Consider the following 26,340-nt stretch of genomic DNA (forward strand, 5'->3'; position numbering starts at 1 on the left):
ATGGGGCAGGGACGGTGACTGAACACTCCAACCTGCGTCCTTGACCTATTTTATCTGGGCAAACCCGTAATCGCTTTCCCAGGCTCTGTGCTTGGACCTTCTCCTACGCACGAGTCCCGTTATCAGCAGAAGGCGACAGCGCCCGTGCAAAGGTCCCGTCACCAGCCAGGTGTCCCGTCCTGCCCCCGCGGGGAAGGGAAGGGAGAGCGGAGCTGTGGGGCCCAGCCCAGCCCCTGCCCTGCCCGGGGGTCCCTGGTGGGGGGAGGCTCTCCGGGTCCCACTGCTGCTGGCCCCTGTCCCGAGCAGCCTGAGCCTGAGCCCGCCGTCCTTCCTTGGCTTTAACCCCTGGCCAGTCCTGCACTGCCGGGACCCCTCCCCTCCCCACGGCACGGCCGGAGCCTCGCGGGTCCTTCCAGCTGCAGCAGGCTCCTCCGACCCCGCTAGCGGCCGGGGCAACAGCGGGGACAGGGACAACGACAGGGACAATGACTGGGACAGGGACAATGACTGGGACAATGACTGGGGCAGGGACAATGACTGGGGCAGGGGCTATAGCTGGGGCACGACGGGCAGGGACAGAGACAAGAGCAGTAGCTAGGACAGGGACAAAGACAGGGGCAATAGCTGGGACAGGAATGGAACAGGGACAGAGACAAGAGGAGTAGCTGGGACAAGGACGGGGGCAGGGGCAATATCTGGGATAGGGACAGAGAAAAGAGCAGCAGCTGGCACAGAGAGGGACAGGAGCAGGAGCTGAGACGGGGACAGGGGCAATAGCTGGGACAGGGACAGAAGCAGGAGCAGTAGCTGGCACAGGGACGGGTAATAGCTGGGATAGGGACACGGTCAGGAGCAGTAGCTGGCACAGGGACAGAAGCAGTAGCTGGCGCAGGGACAGAAGCAGTAGCAGGGACAGGGGCAGTAGCAGGGACAGGGGCAATAGCCGGGACAGGGACAGGAGCAGTAGTAGGGACGGGGCAGTAGCAGGGACAGGGGCAATAGCAGGAACAGGGACAGGGGCAATAGCCGGGACGGGCCCCGGGGCCGCCCTGCTCGTTCCCTCCAGCCACGCCCCTGGTGTGGCCACGCCCCTGGGAGGGGCCCGGGCAGTGACGTACCCGCCCCGCTCGGAGGGGGCGTGGTCTGTGTCTCCCGTGACGTCACCGTCCCGCGGGGTGCGCAGCAGGTGCGGGCGGCGGCGCGAGACGCGCAGGGCGCAGGTACCGGGGCTCCGTGAGGGGCCGGGGGGCCTGGGCCGGGCTCGGTCCGGTCCGGTCCGGTTCGGCTCGGCTCGGTCCGGGAGGGTGGGAGCTACGGCGGATGGGGGGAGAGCGGGGCCGGGCGCGGAGCCGCGCAGGGCTGATGAGGACGAGGATGAGGAGGATGAGGAGGGAGGCTCCCCGGGGTGAAGGGCCGGACCCGTCCCGTCCCTGGGAGCCCGCGGTGGGTGACCGCCCTGGGGACAGCGTCCGGAGGGCTCGGGGCAGGAGGGGCCCAGTGAAGCCCCCAGGAGCGTCCCCCAGCCCTGCCTGGCCATGCGGTTTTTGAAGGAAGGGTGCCCCGAACAGCTCCCGGAGCGGCGGAGCGGGGCCGGGGCTCCCCGCGCTGCCCGGGCCCCGGGGACGCCGTGCTGCCCGGCCGGGGCTGTGCGGGCACCCAGAGCAGGTGGGCACGGCCGGTGCTGGTGCTGAGGCTAATGTAGTGCAGAGCCAGAGGTATGGCAGCAGCCGGAGTAAAAATAATAGTGCTGCATCGTGTGTTTAAAAGCCATTATGGTTGTCCTGGATTTACGTTCCTTGTTCCTTTAGCTGAGGACACCTCATTTGGATAATTAAATGTCACGGTGAAATAGGAGAATGAGGGAAGGAGAGGACTTGTCTCCTGTCCTCTGCCGCATGGATCTGCCACCCTCTCTGATGGCAGTGGGCACAGCCCCTCTCTGTCCAGGCCAGTGCCAAGATCTGTCCCACTCATCTCAGGTTCGTGTTTAGCTTTATCTGAAAGGAAAAAAAGAGGTGCTTTTTGCTTTTGATGCCTGTACTACGAGATGTGTGTGAACAACCTGATTGTAAATAGGGTAAGCCTGGGTAAGGTAGTGAGTGTGGGTGAGTTATAATGACTGTGCTGAGCTGCTGCCTTCTCCTTGTGCTGTGTAAATACAGTGATAGGATACAAGGTGTGGGAAGTGCTGCTGTGCTAGCAATGGGGTATTTCTCATCAGGTGCTTAAATAATAAGTGACTCTTCTTAGAAATTTTTGATGATGATAATAATAATATTACTGTATCAGGTAGACTGAGGAGGAGGCTGAAAACACTGAGACTTTATAAATTTTTTCTGATCGTATTTCAGTGCTTTTTGGGGGCAGTCAGGGATTAATGTGCATGTTAGATAATAATCTTCTATTGCGCAGAATAGTGATTTAACCAAGCACAGGAACTTCTACGGCACAAAGTCTGCTACACTCTGCCTCTTATTCATGTGCTATAAAGGCCATCTTTGTTAAATACTGATTTGTCATTCCCAGAATGGTGTGAGAGCTGTAACTGATAATCTGCAGAGGCTGGTGGGTGTCCTTGCAGCAGAGGTCGAAGAGGAGACTGTGAAGGAGTGGCTCTGACATGGGTGGGGGCTCTGTGTGTGCTCAGTAGCCCCTGCAAGGCGGTGTCCTCGTCTCAGTCAGAGCAGAGAGCTCTGCTGTTCCTCTGCCCTGTGTCCATGTTACATTTCAAGCTGGCAGTGCTTTGCTGCTCAGAAAACCAGAGGTGTTCAGTGAGTGTAAGTAGAGATGTTCCTGCTCATAGTATTGCACTGGGATGACAGAGAAGTACCTGGAGGGCTTTGTGTACCATACACAGAGGAGCTGCCTGTTCTCAGGGTAGTTCTGTGCAGGATCAGAAGAATGTTATCTGATTTTTTGGGGTTTTTTTCCCTAAGACAGCAGAGCAAGGTTGTGTAACTCTGGATTTTCAAGAAACAGGTCTGCATTTCTCCTGTCCCCTGTCTGTGATCTCTCTGTGGCACAGCTGGACCTGATAAGCTTCAGGGGTCCCTGAAAACTTCTAGCAGGAGCTGGTGCCTTGAATGAGCAGATTTACTCATTCCCTGCTATCAGTATTGATATTTTCTACTCTCTGGGTTGCATATCCTGCCTTTCTCAACTTCCTGCTGCTGACCTCAAACCCAATGGCTCAATGAGTAGAAAATAGCACCGTCATTTCTGGGAATAGGGAAAGATAGGAAGGAGCCCGAGTCATTCAAGCAGACGGTCGCTATTGCCAGGCCTGGCATCCTGCCTGCAGCTCTTGGCTCCCTGCAGGAGCCTGCTCAGCCCAGCGTGGGAGAGGCTGCCTTCCTCAGGATTTGGGGTGAAGGGCTTCACACCCCTGCTGAGTGGTGCAGATGCTGGGCTACCCTCACAGCTGTATCCTGGGAGCTCTTCCCAGCTGGGATCCCCTGGTGTGGAAGGGCCATCACCTCACTGTCCTGGGAGGGAGCAGTGCCGTGCTCCAGTGCCTGCCCACAGCTGGTTGGGATTGCAGAGGGCTTTGGGGAATGGACCTCCTTGGAACAATCTGGTCTGTCCTATTCCTTATGCCAGGCACCACCACTGCTGAACAAAAGCTGCTGTTTCTGTCACTTGAATATCAGAGAGAGATTTCCACATTAGGATTATAACATCTTCAGGTATTATTTGGTCTTACCGGCTATTCAGGGCAGTCCACTGATGTGTGGAAGTTTTTCAGTCCCTGAGAGGGTAAGGCAAAGGCTTTCTTGGTTTGGTGACCACTGGGAGAATCTGGGGGTGGCCCATGACAAGCAGAATTAAAGAGGATTCTTGCAATATGCCCTACAAGCAAAGTAAAGCATCATGTTAGAGCCATATGAAAGCTATGGAAAAGCAGAAAAAGTGAGAAAACATGGAGGGGGTGGAGAAATCTCAGCCTCATTCCATCTTCCAGCCTATCATGGAAATCTCTTTCTCAGTAATGAGATCTCAGCTGTAGAAAATGCCAGTATTTCTGTCTGCACACTACAACATAACTGTGCTTTGAGAGCTGTGTGCTGCCAGAAAATCACTGTGCTCTGGGTAGTATCTTCCACTTAATCCACCAGTGTTTCAGAGCTGGGGAAGTTGTTCTGAAAGACTGCTGCTGTTCCATGGCTGGAAAGCTGCCGGAACACCATCTGAATAACATACAAATGTATTATCTGTGCTTACTAATTTTCTTGCCAGTCGTATTGTTTGTTTCATGTTCTCTTCTCAGTTAGACCAACAAAGCTGCTTGCTTTAACTGTTATTTGCAGGCCTAGTTTTACCTGAGAATCAGATGTTTTCATGGAGTTTTTTGTTGGTTTGATATTTGTTGCACCTTAAAAGACTCAGTACACCACTTTAACAGCAAACTGTAGTCATGTATTTCTGGAATTATCTAAGGCAATACATTATAAAAATACTTGAAGAAGAGCAGTGCATGCTAAAGCATTCAAAACCTGAAATCAAGATGTTGATGCTTCTCTCTGAAATTATTTCTGTGTGAAGGATTTTGCTTTTTGGTGTGTTTTGCCACAGGCACTGCTGTACCTGGGCAGTCTCACCTGGTGTGTCAGCAACAAGTACCATGGCTGACACCACTGAGGGGCTGTGAAGTGATGCTTTCCATCTTTGTAATTGTTAGTTCCTAGTGTTAAAGTACATTTCTTCTAAAGGATTTCTAAAACCTTTCATCAGATGTCTGGCAAACTGGACAATTTTCCCCCATAAGGTTGCAGTTCATGTAATAACAGTAGCAGGGCATTGTATTTGAATTTATTTTTTTTCTACTAATGCTTTGATTGTAGGAACGATGTCAGCTCATACTTCCCTTCTGCCAGAACATGTATGTAGACAGTGGGCAGGCAGTAAATGATGGGTAGTGTTTCTGAAGAGGTTTGTGTTTTGCTAATAACGAGACATTGAAATTTGTCTGAAGAGGGAAAATCCTAGCACACAGTCCTGTGTGGGAATGAGGGTGCATTGGTAAGAGTTCTCTGGAGATCTGTGACTGTGAAGCTCCACAGAGATGTTACTTCTGAGGCAAAAACTGTCAGCATGACATCCCTTTAGAGCTGATCCAATCCTGGTTTCTGCAGCCAAAATCACCTGGAAATGTGCATATCCATAATGGTTTTGCTAAGAAGGCAGATGGGACTGGGGAGCTGGGACACTTTGTAGAGACACCAGCCTCAGCCTCAAACATCAGTTGCACTTTCCATTTTCACACATGGGCACACTTAACATCTCTGGCGGGCTTGGAGGATACCAGGAGGAGGGAAAACCTGGCTCAGGAAGGTTAAATGCTTGTTCATCCAAACCAGTGCCTGACCTGATGGCTTCAGCCACACAAGCAGCAGTTGTTTTGTGCAGGAGGTGCCTGGCAGCCACTCAACTAAACATGAGGAAATGCCCCTCTTCCCAGGGACTGTGAGTGTGCTGGAGTCCAGGACACCTCTTAAGGAAATGAACAGAGAGTGAGTTTTAGCTTTTCCTTTTACAGCACAAAGCTGGGCTTTTTGCTTTTTCCTAGACCTGCATTTTGGAAATTAAAGTAGTTTCAAACAGCTTTTGTCAGAAAAGGAGGAGGTGGGCAGCTCTTGTTCCCCCTCAGCTATTATTCTAGGAGCTACCTGATGAAGTGGGAGGGCAAACCAGGGAGGAAGCTTTTCCTGGAAGCAAACTGAGCAAGAATGGAATCTCTTACAATTTATCCTTAACGTACCTTTCATACAATCACTAAATGGAGCTGACAAATAAGCCGGTAAGAGAGAAACACAGAGCCAATGCCATTTAAAAGCCACTTGTGCTCTTTTTCATTTGGATACTGTTCATATGAAATGTAATTTAAATGCTAGGCTGGTTGCCAGGAGTTGGATTGTTGATGTTAAATGTACTTTCCATTAGAGCTCTGTATTGGAAAACTGCTCCCTAGCGCTGCAGGCATTGGAAGGGGTGGGTTACATCAGGGTGCCCCAGTTGTCCTTCTCAGGGTCTGGCCTCTCACCGTGCCCTCCATCTTCATCTCTGCAAAGACTGAATCAATACCTGCCATACCCAAACCGTGATTCCTCCTGACTACATCAGCACAAGGTGCAATGATTGTTCTGCTGTCCTAAAAACAAGCAACTTCTCGCCTTTAAATTCCAGAAATCTGCTAATTGGTTTTGGGTCATTGTGTATGGGTTTTTTTCCTGTGTTCCAGACTGCTGATTTTCTTTGGTTTGTTTTTTTGTTTTATTTACTAATCTCTCTATTTGTTTTCATAGGGCTGTTTCTTGCGCTGTTCCTTATGCAAGAAAAGGTGTTTCACCCTGTTTCAGCACCCTGGTTAGATTGTCCCTCACCCAACATGCACAGTTCTTTATTTAATAGATTTGCTTGCACTGGAGATTGCATTTGAAGGGTCTGACTTGCAGGCAGCTGTCCATAGGGGTTGGTATTTCTTTGCAAGTGGATTAGTACCTGTGAACACCTACTGTGTAAAAATACAGATGGTTTTATGCGTACTTTCCTCAGTTTTGCCAAGGTAACAATGTGCCAACAGGTAGAAGCAGATTCCTACTGCTCTCCAGTCATTTGGGCAATAATTACAGTAGCTGTAATTAGTCTGACCTCAAGGAATGTTTGGGAGTACCAGCCTTGTACGTGGCCCTTTGGAGGAGGGAAAAGGGTGAAACTGGGTCATCTTGGCAGGCTCTGAGGGGTCTTTGTTTGGGCACCCCTTTTGCTAACAGAAAAGCATTCTTCCATCATGCTTTCCCTTATTCTCTTCATTCTTGGTTGTTTTCATGCATCATGTCACCTTCTGACCAAACATTCTCCCTGTCCAGGGCCCCAGGCTGTGCCACAGGGCTGCACTTGTGGAGTGACGTAGCCAGCAGCCATCTAAATTAGGCTTCCTGTTCCTTTTTTCCTAGTTTTAAGGTGGCAACTTGTGGATGGTGAGACTTTCCCAGGCTGGAAGTGAGGCTGTTTTCAGAGACTTGTGGAAGAGACTGTGTGCTGTCAGTTGGATGAGCAGTGTGCTGAGCTGTACGTGCGCAGTGACAGGCTCTACAGGAGCTATTCCCACTTGGAAGGATCTTGCAGTTGCAATTACGTACAGTGCAACTTGAGCTCCGTTTTTAGCTTGATGGATGGCAAGAGCTGCCCTGGGAATGGGCTGGGAAAGGGGTGGGAAGCAGAAAGCAGCTGTGGCACTGTGCAAAGAGAGTCTGCCTGCTTCTTCCTAGACAAATGGGAACACTATAAGGCACAGCAATGGCTGCAAAGAATAATCAAGGAATGTTGCAGGCTCTGTTGAAGCAGATAGTCTTCAGCTCAGGAGAGATGCCTGAAGAAAGAAAAAGATAATAAATTCATGAGTGTGCTGGAAGAGGAGGATCAGGAGCAGTGACTGACTAGTTCTATAGCAGCTGCCTTGCTTTGCTGGCCTTGTACAAGGCAGTAAGTGTGATGCAATCAGAAGTTTTTTCAAAGCCTAATGGTGAAATTTGTTTCTCTAAGGATTGGTTGCCAAAATTGACAAGCTAAATATATATATGTGTGCAGTGAATGCAAAGCATTATAGTTCTGTACTTGCACCTTTTGCTGAGCCAGGTTTAAACCTGTAACCTTTAGCCAGAGCCAGGTTACAGCTGCAGAAGAACTGATATTCTCCTATAGGATGGTGGTTTTTGCCTGTTGGTACCTCTGTGTGTACATGCACATCTGATGCCGTGTGCATTTTCTGTACAACACTGTACTTCAGTGGCTTCTGCTTTGCAGACCCTTTGAACAGCAGTTCAGCCTTCTGGGCTGATAAGTATGATAAGCAGCTTGTTTAAAAATGAAACCCTGCTGTTGGGGTAGGGGAGATAATGTTTCCTCAGCAGTGTGGAACACGGGACTTTGAATATAACTTAAGGAAACAATGATGTACTAATGAATTTGCCCCTTAGCAAAAGTACTGATTCGGTGGAAAGGAGGAATAGGAATGTGCTTTGCCATTCTCTTCAGATGGATTAGCAATTTCTCTGTTGTTAAGCAGCAGAGACAGGGAAAATGCTTAGTGACAGTCAAGGAAATCTCTTTGTTTGCAAGGAAATCTCTTTGTGAGGCTGTGCAGGGACCAAGAGCCTATGGTGGCTCTTCCTGCTGGACCTTCTGCAGTGCCATGGCAAGCAAAGGGGTTTACTGGTGGTTGGCTTCTTTCTCTAGAGCTTTGCCTCTGAGAGGTGCTGACTAGGAAAGCCACAGATACTGCTTCTGATGCAACCTCACAGGGGTTGATCCTGGTTGCAGCTCACACAGAATTACTGGTTGGGGTGAGAACCCGCAGCAAAGTTCAGCGATACGTTTGACTAAGAGCTCAGGTATGTCTCTGAAAAGTATCTGCTCCATGATTCAAAGTCCAGCCATGCAAACACATACCCATGTGAATAAATAGGGCTAGGAAGTGTGTAAAATCATGTATGAGGTCATGAGACTGAAAGAAGTCTCAGTGTTGTCACACAGCTCAAAAAGGGCAAGAAGGGATGTGCGTGTGTGTAGCAATGACTGGCAGTGGGGGCCAAGGAAAGATTCTTTCTGAAAACTTAAGTCCCACAACTACCACCTGGATGCTGAATGCCCTGATGATTTCTTCAGGAGTTTCCTCATCACAGACAAATCCCCAGTGGCTGCTGGAAGTGTTCATGCTGGACATCTCTTTTATCTCTTGCCTAATCTCAGTTGTGTTACTTTACCCTCAGTTGTGGAATATGCTCTTCTTAATCTCTATCTTCTGTTCTGTTCTGCTGTCTCTGTACAGCTGTCAGTAGGCTCTGGCCAGTCTTCCCCTCGGTACCTCTCCCATATCAGCAGATGGAATCTCAGTTACTGCCTCCACTCCAAACCTTCCTTCTCTTCAAAAACTCTTTTGACACGGCTGACACGGAGCTGGTAAACAAAGAGCACTAGTGGTTCTTTCTTGTTCCCTATGCTGCCACTTCCCTGTTTGCTCAAGCCACTGGATTTTTAACTCCTTCTGTTTCGCAGACATTTCTGCAGAACAGCTGATGTGCAGATTTTTTGGTTTTAACCAGGGTCTCTTCTTACCATACTCTCTCAGGAGTCTCTGAGCTTTAACAGGTATAGCTGATCCCCATCTCAGCCCTTTCTGCTTTGTTACCATGTGTGTGGCTCCACGGGCTCCAAAGGGATTCTGGCATGTTCCCATGCTGGGTGCTTGCACAGAGGCCAGGCAGGCTCCCTGCTTGGCTACCAAAGGGACTGAATGGCCAGTCCTGATGAAGAAGGATGGGTCCCAGCATGAGTCTCCATGGTAGGGGAGCAGTGGGATGGCTGAGTTTGTCATCTACTGACTGAATTTGAGTCCACAGCCAGCTGAAGAATCACAGCATCTGTTAAACCTTATTTCAGCACTAAAATATTAATGATATTAATGTAGATAAATTAATTGATGCATATGAAGGGACAGAAGGGAAGACTGACCTTCCCTGGAAAGGGTGGGCTGAGTTGATCATCCTCTTGGGCAGGAAGACTTTGAAAAACTGAAGTAATCCAGATGAGTCTGCTGGAGCTGGACAGAGCTCATCAAAGCAAGCTAATCCCAGGGGGTTCTTAAGGTTTATAAACAAAACATGATCTGTTGTTTGCTGCCTTTGAAAGCCTTCTCTGTGTGTGTATGAAAACACATATATTTGTACCTAGGGTGCGAAATTACACCCTTGAGCAGAGAAGGGGAACATGGATGGAGAAGTTGTCCCCTGCCCAAGGAGCAGACAATGGGCTGGGGCTCTTTGATTTGGAACAGGGAATTTCCACATGCCACCTCCTTGGTTTGGGGCACTCCTGAATTCAGGAGGGTGACCTCCTGATGGGGCAGGAGGCAGTTTTCCACAAGGCAGGCAGCAGTGCCCTGGATCCCCTCGTGCCAGGAGCAGGAACAGCAGCTCAGCATTGGGTCAGGGAGGCTGAGCAATCCAGGGGGTTCACAGGCTTGCCTGGGCCATGGCTGGACACCAAATGGTTACTCTGCCACACGCAGTGGTCTGTGGGTATACACACACATGCTTGCTCTGGCCTTGTTTTTCCCTGGAAACTTGATTTTGGATGTTATTTTGGGATGATTTTCTGGGTTAGGTGAGCATTAGTGGTCTGGTGTGTCCCAGTTCTCTAACTGATTTCATTGAAGTGAGTTTTAGGGCTTGCTGCCTGCCTTTCTCCGCCTCCCTGAAGGAAGAATTTCCTTGCTGGAGACTTGGTAGGGGCGTTGCACTGCAGTGTAGTGGTTAAAGAGCCTTGAGTTAAGTGTATGTTGTGCTTGTCAGTTTTAAAATGAGCAGTTAAGTGGTCTGGCTGGCCTAGCAGTGGGGGAAAAAAAACAAAGCATAAATAAAATTCCTGTAATCCCTGGCATTGGTTAAGCAGTTAAAATTCTTGACAAAGCCATTAGAAACATCATGTGCAGGGTACAGCACTGCCTTAGGAGTTAGCTGGGACAACTTCTTTGTGAGAGGATGAGGAGGGACAGACACTGATGTCTTCACTCTGGTGACCAGTGACAGGACCCAGGGAATGGCTGGAGCTGTGTCAGGGTAGGGTCAGGTTGGATCTCAGGGAAAGGTTCTTCCCCCAGAGGGTGCTGGGCACTGCCCAGGCTCCCCAGGGAATGGTCCCAGCCCCAGGGCTGCCAGAGCTCCAGGAGTGTTTGGATACCACTCCCAGGCACAGGGTGGGATTTTTGGGGTGTCTGTGCAGAACCAGGGATCGAGCTGGATGATCCTTGTCCAGCTCAGCGTGTTTGTGATTCTGTGACTGTCCCTGGCACACCAAGAGGAGCACTAGGATGAATTCAGGTGAGCGACAGCTGCTGCCTGTGAGCCTCAAGGGCATCTCAGTGTCTCCTTGGAGCAGCCCCTGGATCCCAGGCATTGTTTGGGACCAGTTGGGCTCTGTGCGTGGCAGAGCCCTGCGGTGCCACTTGGCATCGTCGTGCTGGTGACCTTCGGGCAGGAGCAACGTGTAAACAAGCGAGAGCCTTGGGATCCTTCCTCGGGGAGGGGCTCTGAGGAGCAGCAGGCTGTAAACAAACAGCTGGCTGCACACTGCCAGGGCCTGCAGCAGCTAAACATAGCCCAGGGGCTGGGCTGCTGGCCTGTGCCCACACGTGGCACTGGGCTCAGTGCAAAGGTGAAATTCTCGGGGCTGCATCAGGCAGAGCTCGCTGGATGTGCCAGTGGGTTCTGCTGCCCAGCCCAGTGCCCATCCCAGTGCCATCCAGAGGGGATCCTGCTGACCAGCCTCTCCCACTACAAACCAGCAGCAGCGAGCCTGGCAGAGGCAAATGATGCTCTGGTATTTGTCCCTGTGGCATGTGGGAGGAGCAGTGTAGCAAAGGGGAGCTGGTGACCTGTCTGCACCCTTTAATAGGGGAAGGAAATAGCAGGGTACAGCTGCTTCAGGCAGGAAGATTCCTGAATGTGTAGGATATTAATATACACTTCTGTTTCTCAGACAGGGAGAAGCTCCAGAATCCTAATGTAAGAAATGGTTTGCTTAGTCATGCTGCCTAGAGGTTCATTAAAATTGCAGTATTGTGACAGTCTTGTCTTCCAATGGCTGTGCCATGAGTAATACATGACATGGGTTTTATGAACATCAGCTCTCTAAGGTCTTTAATGTTGCTTTTTGAATGAGGCTGAGCCCAAGGCCCTGATTCCTTGTGGCTGCTTAATGATTCAGCTGTGTATGACTGGAAGACTTCACAGCGTGCTGGGGTACAGTGTCATTAGGAAATTATTCACATACAGCTTTGCTCCAGAGTGCTGGTCTGGAGGCTTTAACAATTAGCAGAAGTGTAATGGACATTTGTGTTCACTCCTTGTCCTGTCAAAGCTATTAAATATGCCTGCTGCAGACTGCATTTTTCCATCATTTTCCTTTCTGATATTGACAGAAATAATGAAGTAATTGCTTCTAAATCTCTCTTAAAAGTGAATCGTGAGAGGAAGCAGAGGATTTTGCTTTGCTGTTGCAAGACTTAGGGTGAGTAGCTGATGCATGACTGGAAAGCAGCATGTTACCCCTACTCAGCTAAACTTTTGTCACTTAGGGAAATCACTTTGACTTCATCCCTGCCCCTGTGATAGGGTTAAAAATAAATTTGCTGCTTGACTAGGCATTTTGAAGTCTCAACACAACATAGGGCCCTCTGGAGAACAGTCTGAAATGGAACTCATATGGTCATGGACGAGCAGACAAAAGCAAACCAGCTGTCCTGTTTGTTTCCCTCTTTTTCAGGACAGATTCTGCATCCCACATGAGCTACGATAATCCTCCACCGTACCCCGGCCCGGGCCCGACTGCCCCGTACCCACCCTATGCACAGCAGCCAGGGGCTCCTCCCGGCCCCTACCCCGGCTATCCCCCCGGGCCATACCAGCCAGGCCAGCCAGGCTACCAAGGATATCCCCAGTATGGATGGCAGAACGCACCTCCACCACCGCCAGGACCGGTGTACGCAGATGGGCCGAAAAACACAGGTATGGCTGAGCAGCTGCTGCACCATGTCGGGGCCACTTGTTTGCCTCACATGAGTACACATTGACCTTGAAGTAATGTGTTCTGATGGCCTTGGAGGAGCTGGAGACTTGTTTGAAGTGCTGATTTTGTTTGCAGCTTGTTTTTGTGCTTTATTTTGCCGTAGTGTCTCTCACAGTTCTCTCTCTGGTTGTTAGAGAATACTGCTGAGCATCCTTAGTGCTGATTCCTCAAGGGAATCCTTATGCTGAGGTTGTTGCACAGGCTTTAGATTTGCCACAACTCTCGTTCCACCTGTCTCTTGGTTGATAAGTTTCAGCCAAAGGCTGCACAGTTAAAGCTTATAATATTCAAATGTACAATTCATACTGAATTAATGTGCCTCGATTTTCTTGAGCCCATCAGTGTCCAAGTGATCAACTCATTCCTAGGCATTTTGGGGTTTTTTTTGAAGTTACCATTCTGTGGAAAAACCCAGGTTTCTGGGGATGGGAGGGAGGATGGTGCACCTTCCCTCTGGCAGCTGGCTGATCTGTGTGCCACATCCCCACGATATGGCACACTGGTGTGCCCTGGCACCCACAGCTCCCCTGGGGATTGCTGCAGGCTCAGATTGTCAGAGCAGAGGCAGAGGAGATGATTAAAGGATGAGAGCTTCTCCTTCTTTCTACAAGGAGAAGATGAGAGAGGTGGGACTGTTCAGTGGGTTTGAACAGTCTGGTGTGGGTCTGTCAGGAGGGCCCAAATTTAAGCAGCAAACAATTGGTGTGAGTGAATAAGAACTTGAACTGAGGGCAAATCATGGGTTCAACTTCCTCTGTAACAGAGTGAGAACCCTGCCGAGGAGGAGGAGGCAGCATGATGATGCTTTCCACCACTTCCACCACATGGACTCAAAGTGTAAACAGGGTTTTCCCTGGGATTTGGGGTGGCTAAGAGATGTATCTTAGTACTGGGCAGGGGAAAACTCCTTGTCTCCCAAGCTGAACATCTTTGGTTGTGCCAGTGTTGCTTTTTTGCTACAGCCACACAATGGGATGTGCTAGCAGAGGCTGAAGGGAGACTGGGGCTGTGGCTTTGGACAGTCTGGCTTTGAGACAATTCTGCTGCCTTGGAAGCTTGAAGGATCTCATATCAAACTGCATCAGGGAACTGATGACACTGAATCTCCTCTGCTCTGCTCACAAACCTGTGGACCAGCACAATGAATAGGCTGGGAAATTGGAGGGGTCAAGCAGCAAAGTGTTTGAGTGTCTTTCACAGAGAGCCCAGACTTGTTCTGCAGGGGTTTGATTTTGTTGAGCCCAAGCTCAACAAAACAACTTCAGCTCTGCAGAAGCAGCACTCTAACCCGTAAATCAAAAACCTCCTGGTAAGTCTTGTCCTCAAACTGCCTTCCTGCAGCTACAGGTGGTCTCTGAACCCACTTTGGGAGCCTCTAATTTGTTTTGCTTTTGCAGAAGTAGATGTAAAAAAGTGACAGAATTACAGAATGGTTTGAGTAGGAAGGAACTTAAAGATCAGCCTGTTCCAACCCCCTGCCATGGGCAGGGACACATTCCACTATCCCAATTTGCTCCAAGCCCCATCCAGCCTGGCCTTGAGCACTTGCAGAGATGGGGAAGCCACAGCTTCTCTGCCACCCTGTTCCAGGGCCTCCCCACCCTCAGAAGGAAGAATTTCTTCCCAATATCCATCCAAAACTGACTCCAAGTCCTCCCCAGGGCTGCTTTCCATCCATTCTCCACCCAGCCTGTGTTTGTGCTTGGGATTGCCCCTACCCAGGTACAGGAGCTTCTGCTTGGCCCAGCTGAGCTTCACGAGGTTCACCTGCCTGCACTTCTTCAGCCTGTGCAGGTCCCTCTGGATGGCACACATTTATTTTAAACAGATTTATTAATGTCTGAAAAGTGAACTCAAGGCTATAATTTTGCATTTGTTTGCAAAAGCATTCTTTTTCTTCACTCTCCTTCTGTTAAACACCCATTCCCCCCTCCCTGCCTTGCTCCTTTTTGGCCAGTCTGTCACACTGGAACCTGATCTTTGTCCTCTGACACTGTAAAAGAGCTTTCAAAGGGGCTTTGTATAGGAACCCCAGGAGTGTCTAGTTTAGAGTGGTTATCTCTAAAAAAGCTAATTTTTTATAAATCTGTTACTCTAGTGCTATTTTTCTCTTGGTGTGGCTGAACTTCTAATATAAAACATTGACATCTAAATTTAATCAAGGCATTGCAGTCAGCCTAGCTGGTCTAGTGTGATTTCATGTGGCTTGTCAGTTCCTGTGGTGTTCCCAAACAATTATCTGGGAAGAGCTACTGTGTGGATGCTTTCCTTTCAGAGCGGATGTTTTGATCTCCTACATGACTTTGCTTAATCTAATGAATTAAGCTACTCCAAGTAGTACATTGGTTATTTCTGAACAAATGTGTGTCCACAGTGAAAACTAGGAAATTTGATAAACTTTAAATTCCATGCTTTACGTTATTTTACTGTGTGGGCAAACTGCAGAGCAGGTTCTTAAGCTGTAGGTCATAGCCAATGTGTTAATGCTAATGTGTGGAAGTAATTATGTACCATATTTTGGTCTTGAATGATGGAAATAATTACTGTTTGCTCTCAGAACCTGATGGTAAAGTAGCATTTTATGGTGATGGTGTTTTTTCATCTTAATTTGTAGCCTGTGAGGAGTAGCAATGGACACAACCTGTCCAGCTGGCCCTTGGAGAAGCAGAAAAACCTCACGTCTCACTCTCTGTAATAAAGCTGCATCTGAGATGTAACAGGGAAGCAGCTTAACCTGAGTACTGCTAAGGGTAGGAAACAGAAAATTTTTGCTGTTCAGTGAGCAGTGACTCTGTGACAAATAGGTGAGAAAGGGGTGTTGCCACCCTTTCAATATGCCATTGAATAGGGAGCAAACCTAAAGGCTTTTTGGAGGAAGCTGCACTCCAGAGCAGCTCTGCACAAGGAGAACACATGTGTTCCCCTCTGGACTGTGTGCAGGGTTAGCCAGCCACGAGGATGTCTGGGATGCAGAAATCAGCTTGTGGTTATGTGTTAAGATTTAGTGGTGATGGCCATATGACTGCCATGTGGCCACCCCCATAGGGCACTGTGGGACAGGGAGACTGCAGCTGATCCCAGTGTTCCTCTCCCAGAGGGGATGGAGCACAAGCTTGCACCCCTCAGAGTCACCCCAGCTACCTCAGGGTGTGAAACACTTCAAAGCATGTGTTTTCTCCACGTGAAGGAGCAGCAAGCTGGACTCACTGGTGACTTGCTGAGGTGGCACAGAAGCCCTTATGGTTTTGTTTTTTGGATGAATGGCTTTTAGGCTTGACCAGGTTATTGATACCAAAATCTGCAAAGAAACCCCACCTCTCACATTTTTCTAGGGCTGGCAACTGACTTGGCTGTTGCTCATTAGAGATAAACAACTTGTCCTTTGCCTTTAGAGATGGTAACGTATATGCTGAGCCTGAGGGACATTATGGGTGTCTGATTCAGCTTCTGAGCTCTGGGAGCTGATGTGCTGGTCCCTGCCTGCAGTCTTCCTGCTGCAAAGGCTGAGGGCTGACTCTGTGTCTGTCCACACAAAGCCCATGTGGGTATGAGTTCTGGAACGGGGTAGGTGTGCCACACAGTGCTTGGTGTGGCCAGGGAGAACTTGCCTGCACCAGAACAAAGCTGGGAAACACACAGCTTTAGGAATGTGGTTCCTGTGTGCAGCATTGTGTAGGGAGCAGGTTCTTTACAGCAGGGGCTTGCTGTAAGAGGAAGAAGATACCTCATTCCCAAAGATACCTCATTTCCCCACCAGTATTTTAATTTCTTGTTGTCAACTGGCATAAGGAAACCACAGTAACTGCTGACTGGTCAGCTGGTACTTTCTTGTCTATGTAAATTAGAGGTGAAATGTAAAGCAGCTGGTAACAGTATGCTTTAAAAAGAAGAGGAATGAGCCAAAGTGCAAAGTGACACACTAATTTTAAAAGCAGAAGCCGATGCTAGCAATTTGACCAGTTTAATTTCTACCCCCTCCCTCCCTGTTGATACGTGCCAACGTAATGGATGAGGCTATTCCATGCTGTGCCAAAGGGAACCAGGCTCTGTCAGCAGGCACTGAAGGCAAGCAGAGCTCAGTATTGCATCTGAGCCATTGTACACACAGGGTGGAAATCTTATTTCTGAAAGTTGATTACTTGTAGCAAAGCCGGCTGCGATAAGAGTAATAGCCACAGTGATGCTGTCTGCCTCCTAATGTTTGTCCAGCTGCAGAATAAACAGGTCACCTAGATACAGGCACTGCCTGCTGCTGCAGGGGTGGATGGTTTTCCCTCTTTACCTGTCTCTGTGTGGAAAGGGGGGGATTGGAATCATTCTGGTGGGGCTCTCCAGAGCCTTTCAATGGTTACCCCCTGCTTCCCACGCCATGTGAAGCTGAGCCTTTCCCAGCAGGAGTTAATTTGGAGGACAGGCTTTTTCTCTGTTGACCCTTTCTAAGTAGTCTGTCAGAGCATTTAGTTTAACTGTTCCTGTACCTTCAGGAGCTGCAACTCCAGATGCTGGAGTCCTGCCAAAGAAAAAAATAAAAAATCTTGGCAGTTGTCCTCTTATCTGCTTCTCATTCTTTAGCATGCTTTAAACCCCAGCATTCTCTCCTCCAGGACTGCTGTATCATCCCTCCCTCTGTCCCTGGCTGCACAAACAGCAGGCACTGTTGGCTGAAAAACAGTGCAGTCCTGGGGCTGCTGTCTCACCTCACCTTCACTGCTTTTCACCCCCAAGGAGGGAATAATCTAATATAAACCAAATGCAAAGAAAATCATTCCCAATTCAGGTCCAGTGTCTGAAAACATGCTTCAAACAAACCAGTCTCAGGAAGACAGGGCTGGCTCCAGTGTGGGCTGATTTTAAGGAGGCTGCTGTTCCAGTCTATGTCAGCTGGGCACCAGGCTGGGTGGGGAGCAAACAGTGCACAGTCTTTTCCTAACCCTGCACAGACTGTGCTGCTTGAGCCTGTGGGGCTGCACAAGGAGGATCTCACTGGGGCACGTTCCCTTTGCTTTAAACTGGGCTTTGTCCCTCCTCTTGCCAGTCACTCTTTGCAAGATCCTTGTAAGATGAAGTTTGTGCTGTGTAAATCCCTCCAAGCCAGGTCTTGTTTAACTCTAGGTCTGATGCTAAATTTTCAGTGTAAGCACAGACACAGGTTGAGGACTATTGTGTTCTTAGCCCTGCAGCTGAGTAGGTTAAAAACATCTTGTTGTAACAGTAAATTAAGATTTTACTGATTTAAAAGATATTAGAGGAAATTCTCAAAATCTGTAGTTTTGGGACATGTCTCTCATCTGCTGTAGTCTAGAAACAGGCTGTAGGATCTGAAGCCCTGAATTACTGTACATTTGAGCTGAGGGAAAGTTTGTTTCTTGTGTCTCCTGTACACTTTCTAACCTATGTGCTGGGGTTTATGTGCTTTGGAGAGCTGGCTGATGCCTGCTGATGTCTTGCTGAGACCTGAGTACTCTACAGAAGGTGTGCTGACTCCTGTAAGGAATGCTTGTGCCTTTTAGAGAGGTTGAATCCTTCCCAGGTACACTGATACACCATAAATGCTGATTAGTATCACTTCCATTATCTAAAGTATCTCTTAATCCCATCCCTCTGTGTTCAGGTGAGGAAACAATATCTTTTCCAGCCCTGAGCTCAGCTGCAAGAAAATCTTCTGCGCGGTTCCTGCTGAGCCCTAACCCGTGCTTGGCACCCGGGTTGGTTAGAGGGGAACAGCTTTTCCCAGTGCAGCATTGGCTCTGGAAAGTGCTCACTTGGCTTGCCTGCACAGTGATTTCCCTGAAATATGTGGCCTGTTCAGCTTCCTGAAAGCTGAAACAGCTCTCTAGGGTGAGTGTCAGAGCTGCTGAGTCTTACGGGAACAGAAAGGCAGGAATTTTCCAAACCTGCTGAACCCAGGCATGTGGCTGTGGAAGAGGGCAGGTCTGATACCTGTGTGAGGTAGTTGTAGATCAGTTGTTTCTGCTTGGGTCCAGGCTAAAATCTGAGCTGGGTCAGCAGTGACTGTCTGGTGGCAGAGGGGATTTGCAGGTGGAACTACATGTACTCTGTGGTATTTTCATTCCGTGACGCTTGGTTTCTGCTCAGGTGGCTCTGGCAGTAGCCATTTGTGTTTGGAGCTGGGAGTTGTGAAACTTGTTCTGAGCATTTTGCAGCTTTGGAAGATTTATTTTGCTTGGAAGTGGGCTATTGAATTTCCATCTAGCTCTGGTATCTGTTTCAGGAGTGTTCTGAGGTATTTCCTGAACTCTGAGTGTGGTGTCGGTAGAGACTGTGCACACAGTGAAAGCCTCTGGGCAGGAAGGAGTCAGGGGGCTGAGGAATAACAGGCATGAAGCTGTTAGGCATGAGCAAATACCCCCAGAGAGGAGAAAGAACAATTAAATGCCTTCCTTGCCAAGGGAGTTAGATCTCATCTGTGCCCAGGCTATGCCCTGGAGGCTTCATTCAGAGAGCAGCTTTGGTGGCAGCTCATAGGAAAGTTTAGTCCCTGTTCCCCAGTCCTGCAATCTCTTCTGCACTTGCTGCCTGTGAGGGCTTTATTTCAGGAGAAGGGGATGTCTGGGAGGTCACAGCGTGGTGGTCCTTCCTCCTGTAGCTCTGGGTCTGCACCAGAGTGTGCACCTTCAAGAGGGGCTCAAGGACATCTGATTTCCTCTTGCTTCTGCATCCCTTGGATGCACTTGTGCTTGCTTTCCCTTCTCTGTCCTCCATCCTGAACAGAAAAGCTTTCCAAGGACCTGAGTGAGAATGGTTTGAAGGTAAAAAGCAGATGCAGAGGCTGACCTGACTTAGCAATCTGCTGCAGACAGCACAAAATCATTCTAAGTGGTGGTGAGCAAGACTTCTTGCTCCCTGAAGAAAACAAAGCTCTTGCTGCAGAAGTGGATTGTGATAAAACCCACTTAATTGACAAGTGGGAAGAGGCTTATGGGTCCTTTCTCTGCTATGCTCTCCCTCCCAGATGAGACTCTGGTATTACTTAATGCTCCTGCTCTGACCAGCTGTTCCCATGGCAAACAGCCATTCTGATACCACAGGAAGGATTTTGGGACTGCAGGAGCAGTGATTGGTATATTACTTACTGCTGCTTCCTCTCATGTGCCCCAGGCCTTGCCTCATAGCCAGGAGTGCAGGTGAGGGGTCTGTGCTGGCACACAGCTGGGCTAAAGGAGAGTAAACTTCAGGGCAGTGGGATTTGCCTTAAAGAACTTAAGTGGCACCTTAAGAGGGTGGTGGGTGCTGGGCTGTACTCTCCACCTGCTGCTCCCCAGGCACTGAGCCTGGCCCTTGCTGGCTTCTCTGTGCCTGGATGTCATTCCTGTCATTCCTGAGATACCCAGGCAAGGGCCTGGCCCCTGTGATGTGCAGCAGGACTCCTGGGAGAGCGTGAGGAGCTCAGGGGCTCTCAGGCACCGTCACTACCCCCATGTAGGTAAGCTGGTACCTTGACAGTGATGTCTGTGTTGGGATCCTGGGAGAGGATGGGCTGATTCTGGCACCAGTGCCCTTGTACTGCAATCCTTGTAGACCCAGTAAAGCACTGCAATAAGGGGCATTGCAGTCTAAGGTCATGATTTTAGTTTATGGCAAACCAGGTGAAAAGTACAAGCTCATTCCATTCCCTCATGGAGCTAATGATTAACATATCAATTAGGTATGAGAAGAAGCAAAATGTATATGCTCAAGATAAAGTAGACTGTACATGAAATAAGAAGGTATTGTAGTATTTGTTTTAAAAACAAAGTGGGAGTTATTTGCACTGGTTTGTGCAGGCCACTGCTGTGTGATTACAGGGAGTGATACAATTTTCAGGGTAAGCATGATTCATTGTGCTCTACGCTCTTTAAGGCTGATTAGGAGGTGGGAGGGTCTCTCAGTTTATACCTTCTCCCATCCTGTTTCAGGAAAAATAATGAAACCGTCAAAACTGGATCCTAGAACTGAGTGCTTTCTAGTGCCTCCAAGAGAAATCACCCGTGTTTCTCTTCTTTTTGGAACCACCGGGCTTCTGTCCATAGTAATGAGGATCCTTTGTGCTGTAGGAGGTGGGTGGAGTGCCCAACCTTGGCCAAAAGAGGAGTACAAAGCAGCTGATGAGATTCCCAATAAGCCTCACCATAGAAAACTAGGTGGCTTTAGCTTGGAGGCACTCAGGCACTGAGGAATCTCACAGAGATTTTGGATTGGGTTTTGTTGGCAAAGGTATCCCAGTAGAAAACCTGATATCTGTCAATGCAGTCCTGCTGGTTGCAGTTGGTTGGGAAGCTGTGGGGGGATTTGCCATCAGTAATGGGATATGCAAGACTTCCCAATGAATTTTTTTCAGGAGGTTTGGATATGGGGGGTTGACACTGCATTTGTACAGCACTACTGCATGGGCTGGGAGGAGTGGGTGAAGCTGCTGCCTCGTGCTCTCGATGTCCTTGGGTACTTGTGTCACTTTATTGGTGCCCTGAAGCCAATGGTCAGGTGTCCAAAATGAGCAGATTTGGTGTAGGGTGTCTCCAGGTTGGTGAGGCTGGGTTGGGAGCAGTTCACCCAGCTTGTGTGCTTTGGTAGAACTGAACAGCTGACCACCCTTCAGCTGCCCTGCTCCTCTCCTGTCCTCTGCAAGCCCCACACCCAGATCAGAAAAGCTGTTTAGCATTAATATCTGTGGTTAAAACCTCTCTGACAATTTGTGTGGTGACAGCAACAAAGCTGCAACTCCTGAAACATTGATGTGGCTTCAAAGAAAGCTTCACAAACTGTGAGGAGGGGTGGCTGTCTCTCTTCAGAGCATTGCCCAGATGCTCTCTGAGTGTGAAAGTTTCCAGTGCTGATGGTGTGCACACTCAGATTGCAGCAGTGTTGTTGGCAGAGGCAGAGCTGCCCTCGAGAATTGCTCTCCTTGGAGAGGAGCTCTGCAGTGGAAGGCAGCAACTTCTCAAATGTGTATTTCAGGTGCTGACTTTGGGGCATTCCTTGAACTTGGAAGGTGAGTGAGTTTGTTAAAGTACCACGGCTTTTTTTCAGAGGTGCAGAAAGGTGCTTTTGCCACAATGTGCTGCTGGTTTAAATGGCTTCCAGCTTTTAGCAGAAATGAGGGAAAAACATGCGCTCTGCTTCTAACAGGAAGGCTCACCCCAAACCCACAGTGAGTCTTAGCCTTGTCATGGCTGCTGTCCCTTGCCCTGTCCTGGTCCTGTCCCCAGCTGTTAGTGGGCAGCTGTGCCTGTGAGCCCCGAGCCTGGGCAGCTCCTTCCAGCACAACCACAGCAGTGCCAGGGGGCTGGCAGGGACAGGACAGGGACAGGGTGATGCCCATGGACACTGTCACCCACAGTGTGGAGGGGCAGCATCCAACACGAGTCAGCTGAGCAGCCGTGGGGAGAACACCCGGCTCCCTCTGCACCAGCCCATACTTGGGAAAGCCATTTCATTTAATATTTCAGCAAGTGTTTCATAACAGCACTTTGTACATGCCTTGAACAGGCTTTGTCGACATGTCCCTGACACTTGGCTGTAGCTTAAAACTTGTAATGGATTAATCATAAATACTTCAGGCAAACACTTCTTGCAGTCTTGGACAGCTGATTGTAGCTGGTAAAGAGCAGGCTCCTTCTGGTGTGGGTCAGGCTGTCTCAGGGCTCTGGGGCCCTCAGTTTTGGGTATGGCAATGCTCTGGTAGCAGCAATCCAGCTCCCCATGGCTCAGAGGTGGGACAGCCTGAACGGCAATCCAACAGCTGGTTGGATGCCAGGGCTGTGCCAGGGCTCCAGCACAGAGATGTCACCATCTTACACAGGACTGAGAGCATTTGGTGTGTGCTTTGCCTCCACAGATTGTAACAGGACCTTCTTAGAGCAAACAAGCACACCAAAGAGCTGCTTGTTTAGAGCTCCTGGATCTACCAGGAAAATAAAGCCCAGACCGAGCCCCTGGGTCACCTCTCCATGGAGAGGAGGCAGTGGGCAGAGCTGCTGACACGCTGCTGTGTAAGGTCAGGGCTCACAAGCCTCCGTGTTCTCTTTGCAAATCTTCCAGGCGTGGCTTTGAGTGCAGGTCTGGGGCTGAGGGCAGGGAGGAGGGAGGTGCCTGACCAAAGTCCTGTCTTCTGTGTGACATGTTTCCCTTGGGGCAGCATGGGATGGGTCTGTGATCCACCCTTTCGGGGAGATGAAGGAGGCAGCCAGGGTGCCAGGCTCACAAGTCATGGACCGAACTCCTTGCGGGTGTGGCAGGGGCTGGGTGCCCTGGGCTGTGGGCAGGAGGTCGTGCAGCCTCACCCTGGCAGCAGCACGGGGAGCTGGGTTTCCATCAGGTCCTGCCAGCCTGGGCTCTGCACCTCTTCTGCTCCAGCACAACCCCTCACAGCGCTGCCACCTCCTCCTGGGGCTGAAGGGAGAAGGGTGCCTCCATCCTGCCATTGCTGGAGCAAGGGCTGAGGCGCTGTGACTGAATGGTCAGAGGGAGTGGGACAGCAGTGTTGTGCAGGGGCTCCCCTGGAGCTGGGTTGTGCCTGGGCAGAGGATGCCTCTTCTCCTTTATTCCCCTTGATGAGAGGGAGGCTGCCTGAGGCTCGGGCACAGGCTGTCCCCAGGCACAGACATGTGGGGTACTGGACTCCCTCTCTCTGCCTCGCTTGGTGCTCTCAGGGTTTTGGCATCATGTAAGCTGGAGCACATCATCCTCTGCCCATCGCTCTGCAGAGCTGAAGTAGTGACTGGGGAATGGTTTCCTGGACACAAAGCAAGCCCCTGGGAAGGCCAGGCCGATGCCATGAGCTGTGTCCTGCCCAGGCTTCTGCCTGCCCAGCACCTTGTGTCCAGCACTGGCTGCCTGCCTGGCTTGGACTCCTGGGTGGAGGGGCACGTTCTCCACACAGATCACAACAATCAGACCTGTCAGGAAGGACAATCCCCTGCCTGCCCTCAGACTGTTGCAGTTCTGGATGTGACAGCCTGGGCTCAGCGAGGAGGAACCAGAGACAAACTGCTTCTCTGTCCTAATGGGCCTCGGGAGTTGGCACAGAGTGCAAGCAGCACACTGGACTCAAGGGGGCTCTGCCTGGAGAGCTCCATCCAAACCTGGGGCTCCCTCCTGTGTGCTCAAGCAGTAAATCCCAGCAGACTGCCAGAAGCCTCTGGGCAGATGGTTTCTGTCCATGGGGCAATACCTGGAGCATTTGGACAGCTGCCCCTTGGCCAGTGAGGTGTCACTGCACTGCCACCTCCTAGCCTGTGCCTGACAGAGCTGGGAGTCCCCTCACATGCAGGAGGGGCACAGAGCTGGGACAAGGACCGGTCCCTGGCAGGACTAGTCCCTGCACTGTCATCCTGGGGAAGGAGGCAGTTCTGTGTGTGGTAGGGCTGGAGCGGTGTTGGAGAGCAGCTCCTCATTCCTGGGGGCTGAGCAATGCCAGTCTGAACAGACAGGCTGCAGATGTGCTTGCAGCTGGGGAAGCTGGCACCTCCTGGACCTGGGGGCAGGGCCACAGCTGGTTCTTGTCCCCTGACAAGTGTGTGTGGTGCCAGCTGTTCTGTGCCTCACCAGCCCCTCTGTGCCCGCAGTGTACGTCGTGGAGGAGCGGCGGAGGGACGACACGGGCGAGAGCGCCTGCCTGACGGCGTGCTGGACCGCGCTCTGCTGCTGCTGCCTCTGGGACATGCTGACCTGACACCGCTCACCGTGTGCTATGCAGGCTCCCCACTCCTGTCCCGACTTCTTTCTGTTACTGTAATCAACGCTCTGCTTTGCACAGCCAAGAGTTCCCGTCTGTCCGTCCTAGCGCCTTGTCGGGGTGGGGGGTGCACTCCTTTATTTTAGTAAAGGAAAAAAAATAGCCCTTTTTAACATTTCTAAGACTTTTGTTGTAACTTTGAAGAATGTGCTAATGGTGTATTTCAGCCAAAGGCATTCTGATGAAATGTATATTTACCAGTTGAGATTTTCCTAGCCCTAGAGATGAAGACGTACGCAATAATTAAAGCCAACAGTTGATTTTCTTCACTAGGTTCCGGCTGTTTCAGTGAATCTGTCTGCAGGGTGGGAATCCCCTGTGGTGCTGTCTGTGGGCACTGACTCTGCCTTGGTGTGGCACCTCCAAGCCCCTCATCCCACACTGGGCAGCACAGTCAGGTTTTCATCCTTATTTTTTTCCCTTCTGGAACCAGGGCCCTCTCCAGCAGCTCCTGGGACAGCAGAGCTGGGAGAAGCACAGGCTGAGCTGCTGTGTGTGTGCACCAACAGCTCCTGGGGCAGGGCTGGTCCCAAGCTATGATCCATCATCCCATGCTGCAGAGCAGAGGCTTGCAGGAGGTAAATTAATGAGTAAGAAGAGAAAAGCCACGGATTAATTTAGTGCTGAGGATTTAGAGCTGAAGCTGTTCCAAGGCATGCCTGGCCAGAAAAGGGATAAAAAGCTCTCGTGTGCAGAAAAGTGGGGAGAACTCACTGCTGGTTCTGTGGGGGTGTGTCCCCCCCTGCTGCTCCCCCAGCCTTGGGAGCAAAGCCCACCCTGGTGTCCTGCTGCACACTGGCTCTGTGTGGCACTGCCTGGGAGCACCCAGGGATCTTGCCCTGTTTGCAAAGGGCACTGCACTCGCTGTGTGTTCATTGTGCAGCCCGGGGGCTCTGTACAGCTCCGCTCTGGGCTCAGCACTGCAGTTTGGGGTTCTGGTCTGGGGCAAGCTCATGTGTTTGGGGTTGATGAGAGTCCCTTGCAATGCCCTGTCCTCAGGAGCCTTCTTCTGCAGCCGTAAGCTCAGGTCTGTGGCCTGGGTCCCAGAAATCCCAGCCCAGGGAATGATTGCTGTCACCTTCCCTGCCATTATCACCTCCCTGGCAGCTGTCAGGAATCAGGAGTGGATTCCTGGTCACTCTCCGTGGTGGGAGGAAGTGGGGTGGGAACCTGGGGGCACCGAAGGGCCGGTCCAGAGTGTGAGAGCACCCGTGTACCCTTGGGGTGACAGCAGCACCTGGGAACTCCCGGCTCCGAGATCCCGGGAGCCTCTGGAAGGCGCTGGGGAGAGCGGCGGGGGCCGGGCCGGCGCTGCCCACAACGGCCACACGGGGGCGCTGCCGGGCCGAGCTCCGCGGGGCCTGCGGGGCCAGGCGGGAACCGAGCGGGCCAGAGGGAATGGAACGGGACAGGGAATGGAGCGGGCCAGAGGGAATGGAACGGGACAGGGAATGGAGCGGGCCAGGGAATGGAGCGGGCCAGGGAATGGAACGGGACAGAGGGAATGGAACGGGACAGGGAATGGAGCGGGCCAGAGGGAATGGAACGGGACAGGGAATGGAGCGGGCCAGGGAATGGAGCGGGACAGAGGGAATGGAACGGGACAGAGGGAATGGAACGGGACAGGGAATGGAACGGGACAGGGAATGGAGCGGGACAGGGAATGGAACGGGACAGAGGGAATGGAACGGGACAGGGAATGGAACGGGACAGGGAATGGAGCGGGACAGGGAATGGAACGGGACAGAGGGAATGGAACGGGACAGAGGGAATGGAACGGGACAGGGAATGGAACGGGACAGAGGGAACGGAGCGGGACAGAGGGAATGGAACGGGACAGGGAATGGAGCGGGACAGGGAATGGAACGGGACAGAGGGAATGGAACGGGACAGAGGGAATGGAACGGGACAGGGAATGGAACGGGACAGAGGGAACGGAGCGGGACAGAGGGAATGGAACGGGACAGGGAATGGAGCGGGAC

The 26,340-nt window shown here is 50.7% G+C and overlaps 1 protein-coding gene across 1 annotated transcript; it reads left to right on the forward strand.

The window, feature by feature from the left end:
* On the forward strand, nucleotides 1-24,630 carry CYSTM1 (cysteine rich transmembrane module containing 1). The gene is made up of 4 exons (XM_023936223.2): nucleotides 1-14; nucleotides 1,067-1,186; nucleotides 12,322-12,563; nucleotides 24,189-24,630. The coding sequence occupies exons 1-4, from the start codon at nucleotides 1-3 to the stop codon at nucleotides 24,293-24,295; spliced, it is 483 nt and encodes a 160-aa protein (XP_023791991.2). The 3' UTR covers nucleotides 24,296-24,630.
* Nucleotides 24,631-26,340: the final 1,710 nt, after the last annotated feature.

The sequence above is a fragment of the Cyanistes caeruleus genome, chromosome 15 (genome assembly GCF_971803275.1).
Source record: "Cyanistes caeruleus chromosome 15, bCyaCae1.hap1.1, whole genome shotgun sequence".
In the NCBI taxonomy this organism is placed as follows: Eukaryota; Metazoa; Chordata; class Aves; order Passeriformes; family Paridae; genus Cyanistes; species Cyanistes caeruleus.

What these genes read in the sequence shown, in the direction of transcription:
- CYSTM1 (XM_023936223.2), top strand. An exon ending in TCCCGCGGGGTGCGCAGCAG is followed by an intron (nt 1,187 to 12,321) that starts GTGCGGGCGGCG and finishes CCTCTTTTTCAG; the next exon opens with GACAGATTCTGCATCCCACA. An exon ending in AGATGGGCCGAAAAACACAG is followed by an intron (nt 12,564 to 24,188) that starts GTATGGCTGAGC and finishes CTGTGCCCGCAG; the next exon opens with TGTACGTCGTGGAGGAGCGG.